We start from the raw sequence: 4,319 nt of genomic DNA, 5'->3' as shown, positions 1-4,319 counted from the left end.
CGTCATCGCTATGCTATTGCAGTACAACCAGACAGAATTATGTACGGGGAGACGACATACATTTTTCTGTTATAACAGAAAACATTGTACAAGTATAAGTACGGTTTGCGTGTATAACTAGTACCAGTCACTATGGTACTAGTACTAGTCAATTGCCGGAAAATAATGTGATACCATGGCATTTCACCCTTATAACGGTATGACATGCTCACGTTGTCATTTTGCATATTGACCTTTCAAGAACTGTTTCCTGAAAAATTAGCGAAACTTCAAAATGTCATGTAACTTCCTTATTTTTTAACCAGATTTCGATCAAAATTTTACCATTGGACTCTAAATATTTTACTCTTTCAGTAAAGTTTCTTATTAGACTAACTTATATATCAATTGGACGGGATTTATTCATAGTATGGCTGCCCAAGAGACTAGCTTTGTGGTCTGGTCAGAGATTCTATTTGGCGCCCTCTCCTGGCGCTTGCGCCGAATTGCTCATACATACAGTAGTTAGTAGCTAGCTCGCTCTCAAGCTCAAAGCAATCTGAACAGATTGGATGAAAAAGGAAGGTGAACACTGCAAGAAAATTGATTATATTTGAGCTGTGCAAACATCAAAATGAGTCACCAGTTGTACAGGAACACTGTCCTTGGGAACAGTTTGCAAGAGAGCCTTGACGAATTAATTCAGGTAACAGTTGTTGTTTGCTGCATCCCTGCATGCTTATTTTGGAGCTGTCAGCGCACACCAATTAAAGACCCGGGGGGTGTTTCATAAAGCTGTTCGTAAAGTTACGAACAACTTACGAGCGACTGGTGATCAGTTCTGATGTGCTATACTTATCAGAATTTCCATAATTCAGCACAAGAACTGATCACCAGTCACTCGTAAGTTGTTCGTAACTTTACGAACAGCTTTATGAAACACCCCCCCCCCCCCGGTATAATTTGATTGTGCATTTAAGCTAGTTTGTGTAGTCCCGTATACTTAGTATTGTGTTTGCATGACTGTTCCTGCTACGCTCCAGATCAACAGGAGCCATGCCATGCCAGGATGCATGCAGGAAGTAGAGTAGCCCCGGAGACCGCGCCGCATGGCGCGGTCCTGGCGGCTTCCCCGCAGTTTCGCTTATGTGAGAATAACAAATAGCTCCCCCTATTCTGTGTGCTTGTGCAAGTGATTGTGAATTCTGTGAACATCGGTGAGCTGCTTATAAGACATCATTTTGTGCATCACAAGCAATGAAATGCCTCAAACAGTCACCGATGATAGTCATTTAGGTTTCATCGATCCATGTAAGTATTCCTAGTAGTTTCTGTTGAAAAATTAAGGAAATATAGCGCCGCAAAGGCACCCGTTTGTTCAACATGAAGATCTGAATGGGAGCACGGCGCAGCCGCCACACTGCGTGTGGCGGCTGTCGCAGTTAGAAGTAGAGGTATAATTGTGATATAGTCCCCACCGCTGCGCCACCACACGTGCGTGTGCACCCGTTGGGTTTAGGGTTAGGGTATAGGGTTAGGTAGGGTTTTATTTAATTTAGTACGGACACGCAGCGGTGGGGACTATATCATGATTATGCCGAAGTAGACTAAGATTTAGTAAGAATCAGGATAGATCTAGACTCTAACTCTTGAGTCTTAATCATCTATTCTTGCTTATTATTATCATTATTATTATTATTACCTCCGCCAAGGGAGGAGGAGGTTATGTTTTCGTTACCGTTGGTTTGTTCGTTCGTTCGTTTGTTTGTCCGTGTGCAAAATAACTCAAAAAGTATTTAACGGATTGGGATGAAACTTGCAGGAAAGGTTGAGAATGACACAAGTAACAAACGATTAACTTTTGGTAATGATCCAAGAATTTTTTGGGAATTTATGAAGGATTTTTGATATTTTGGCAGGTAGGGTCAATGAACTTGGGAGTTCAGGCTGCGCGTATTTGAGGTTTGCCTGCACGCACTAAAGTGCGTTCTCTAGTTTCTGCTAGGGCGAGGCGCGCCGTGCAGCTGAGGGTTTATGACGGAACAAAGGCATCTATATTGGGAAATCGGGCGACTTTCAGCACCGATGCTGTGTGTACGTATGATATCTCTATGGAAGAACAAGATCAGTGGTGGAAATAAGCTGCATGCTTGGCGGAGGTCTGCGCTCTCAGAGTGCTTTTCTAGTATTACAATATATTATTATTATTATTATTATTATTATTATTATTGTTATTTTATTATTATCATTATTTTACTTAGACAGTATCTACTGCATGCATCTGTCAAACTTCAACTCCAAGTCAAACCTTAGCTGAATTATGATGATGCCCAGTAAGTCAAGACTTCAAGTTGTACAGGATCATTCAGCAGATCTAATCCTGAGCTACAGTAGGAAAGTTCAGTGTGAAGAATCCATGCAATATGGATTAACCTGCACTTTGAAAACCTACTCAAATAGGACATGGACTGTATTCTGTACTTGCATTGATTGTAACATGTTTCTGTATTTTACAGGCAAGGCTTATTACACCACAGTTGGCACTCACTGTACTGCTCAAGTTTGATAGAGCCATCAACGATGCATTAGCCAACAGACTCAAGAATAAGATCAGTTTTAAGGTAAGACTACAGTATATGGACCATTTACAATTTAAACAGTTAAATATACAGCTACGACATGTATTACTACACGCACTATACACAATGCTGTCACTTTCTGTACCAGAACACATTTTTTGACATGGATAGCGAACAGATGAATATCCTAGATCTGTATTATTATCCACTCAAAAAAGAAAAAAAAATATGGGTGTGTAGTCCATTTTTTATTACCATTTACCTTTAAATGTAATGATTATAACCTAAAATTTTCTGAGAAATGAGTACAAGTGTGTGATACAATTTTCCATTAGTTTTGAGAAGCAACCATTTTGAAACTGCTTCAAAATGAATTTCCTGCAAGAAATTATGAATTTTTCCTCATAATGATGTTGCTTACACCTTGTTGAGTTCCTTGCCAAAGCAAACTAGATGCTTGTTGTATTGGTTTAACCGTAAACTATTGCTGAAATGGACTTTTCAGTGTCCTTGCTTCTGGCTAATTACAGTTACAAGCTGTACATGTACAAGAAAGGAATAGCTCAAGGTGAAGATATGTTTTTTTTTTTAATTAAGCAACAAAAAGAAGAGAGTTTTACTGGAACTTCACAAATGTGAGCAATTTGAACCTTTTTTGGTGCACAGATCTCAGGCAGACATGAGTCCACAATAAATGTTGCAAAAAGTGCAAAAATAGGCACGTCAGACATGTAAAAGAAATGGATTATGCAAGAGTGGTGAAGATTTCTATCTTATGTTTGTCTGTGTTTTGGGTACAACTTTGTGGACAGGGTCACCTCAACACATACAGATTCTGTGACAACGTGTGGACATTCGTACTGAATGACGTAGAGTTCCGTAATGGCGACTTTGTTACAGTTGACAAAGTGAAGATTGTGGCTGTTGATGGCAAGATATCGTCGGCTGCCCAGGACTGACGGGATGGCATGCAAGGATTGATCCATGGAAACCAGAGAAGTCTCTTGAACCGATGCCTAAATTAGTGAAAGACTGCACTTGTCTATGATGGAATACCAGGACAGATTTGCCTGAAACTCATCAATGATGTAGAATCTTGTGAATTATTGATGGAGACAATAATGATGTCTTGTTTTTAACAGCGGACTATTTAGAAGGTGATTCTACTCTAGCATAACTTGTGCAAGACGTGACAGGTATCTTCAGTAGAGAAATGGTACATGTATATCATATGCCAATGATTCACATTCAAACTATTTGAGGGTTTTTTTCCCCCATAAATATTTTTGTAAGGAACGTGTCCATCAAGAATTGTGGTGCTGAATTCAGTCAGAAATTGGACATGTCATATATACAATGTATATATCACTGTACTGCAAAAGAGCCGATAATTTGAAAGTTTGTTTGTTTGTTGTTGTTGTTGTTTTTGGGGGGTTATTGAAGGAAAAAAACATAAAAACCAATGTCTCATCCCTCATTTGTCTAGATATGCTATATACATAATTCTTGGTGCAGAATGTGACATAATAGGGTGGGAAAACATACATGTACAGTAGGTGATGAATTACAGCAAGTAGAATGAGATCAGACTGTTTCAAAAGATTATGCAGTTGATGCAGCTATACAGGTGAATCTGCAATTGAGTGTGGGGTTACAGGTGATATATAATATGCAAACAAAAATATGGAATATGTCTGGACAAAGAGGCATAATGAAAGTGCATACAATGTACCAAGTACTGTAAGTATGACTACCATGGAT

General features: G+C 39.1%; 1 protein-coding gene across 1 annotated transcript; it reads left to right on the top strand.

The window, feature by feature from the left end:
- The first annotated feature begins 545 nt into the window (after nt 1–545).
- LOC139739081 (transcription initiation factor IIA subunit 2-like) lies at nt 546–4,319 on the top strand. The gene is made up of 3 exons (XM_071649696.1): nt 546–685; nt 2,496–2,600; nt 3,371–4,319. The coding sequence occupies exons 1-3, from the start codon at nt 614–616 to the stop codon at nt 3,515–3,517; spliced, it is 324 nt and encodes a 107-aa protein (XP_071505797.1). The 5' UTR covers nt 546–613; the 3' UTR covers nt 3,518–4,319.

This window comes from Diadema antillarum, unplaced genomic scaffold (assembly GCF_040938485.1).
Source record: "Diadema antillarum isolate AM-2024a unplaced genomic scaffold, OU_Dant_1.0 seq00000782_RagTag, whole genome shotgun sequence".
Classification (NCBI taxonomy): Eukaryota; Metazoa; Echinodermata; class Echinoidea; order Diadematoida; family Diadematidae; genus Diadema; species Diadema antillarum.
Note: the sequence above shows the minus strand (reverse complement) of the source record. Positions and strands in the feature narration are given on the sequence as shown.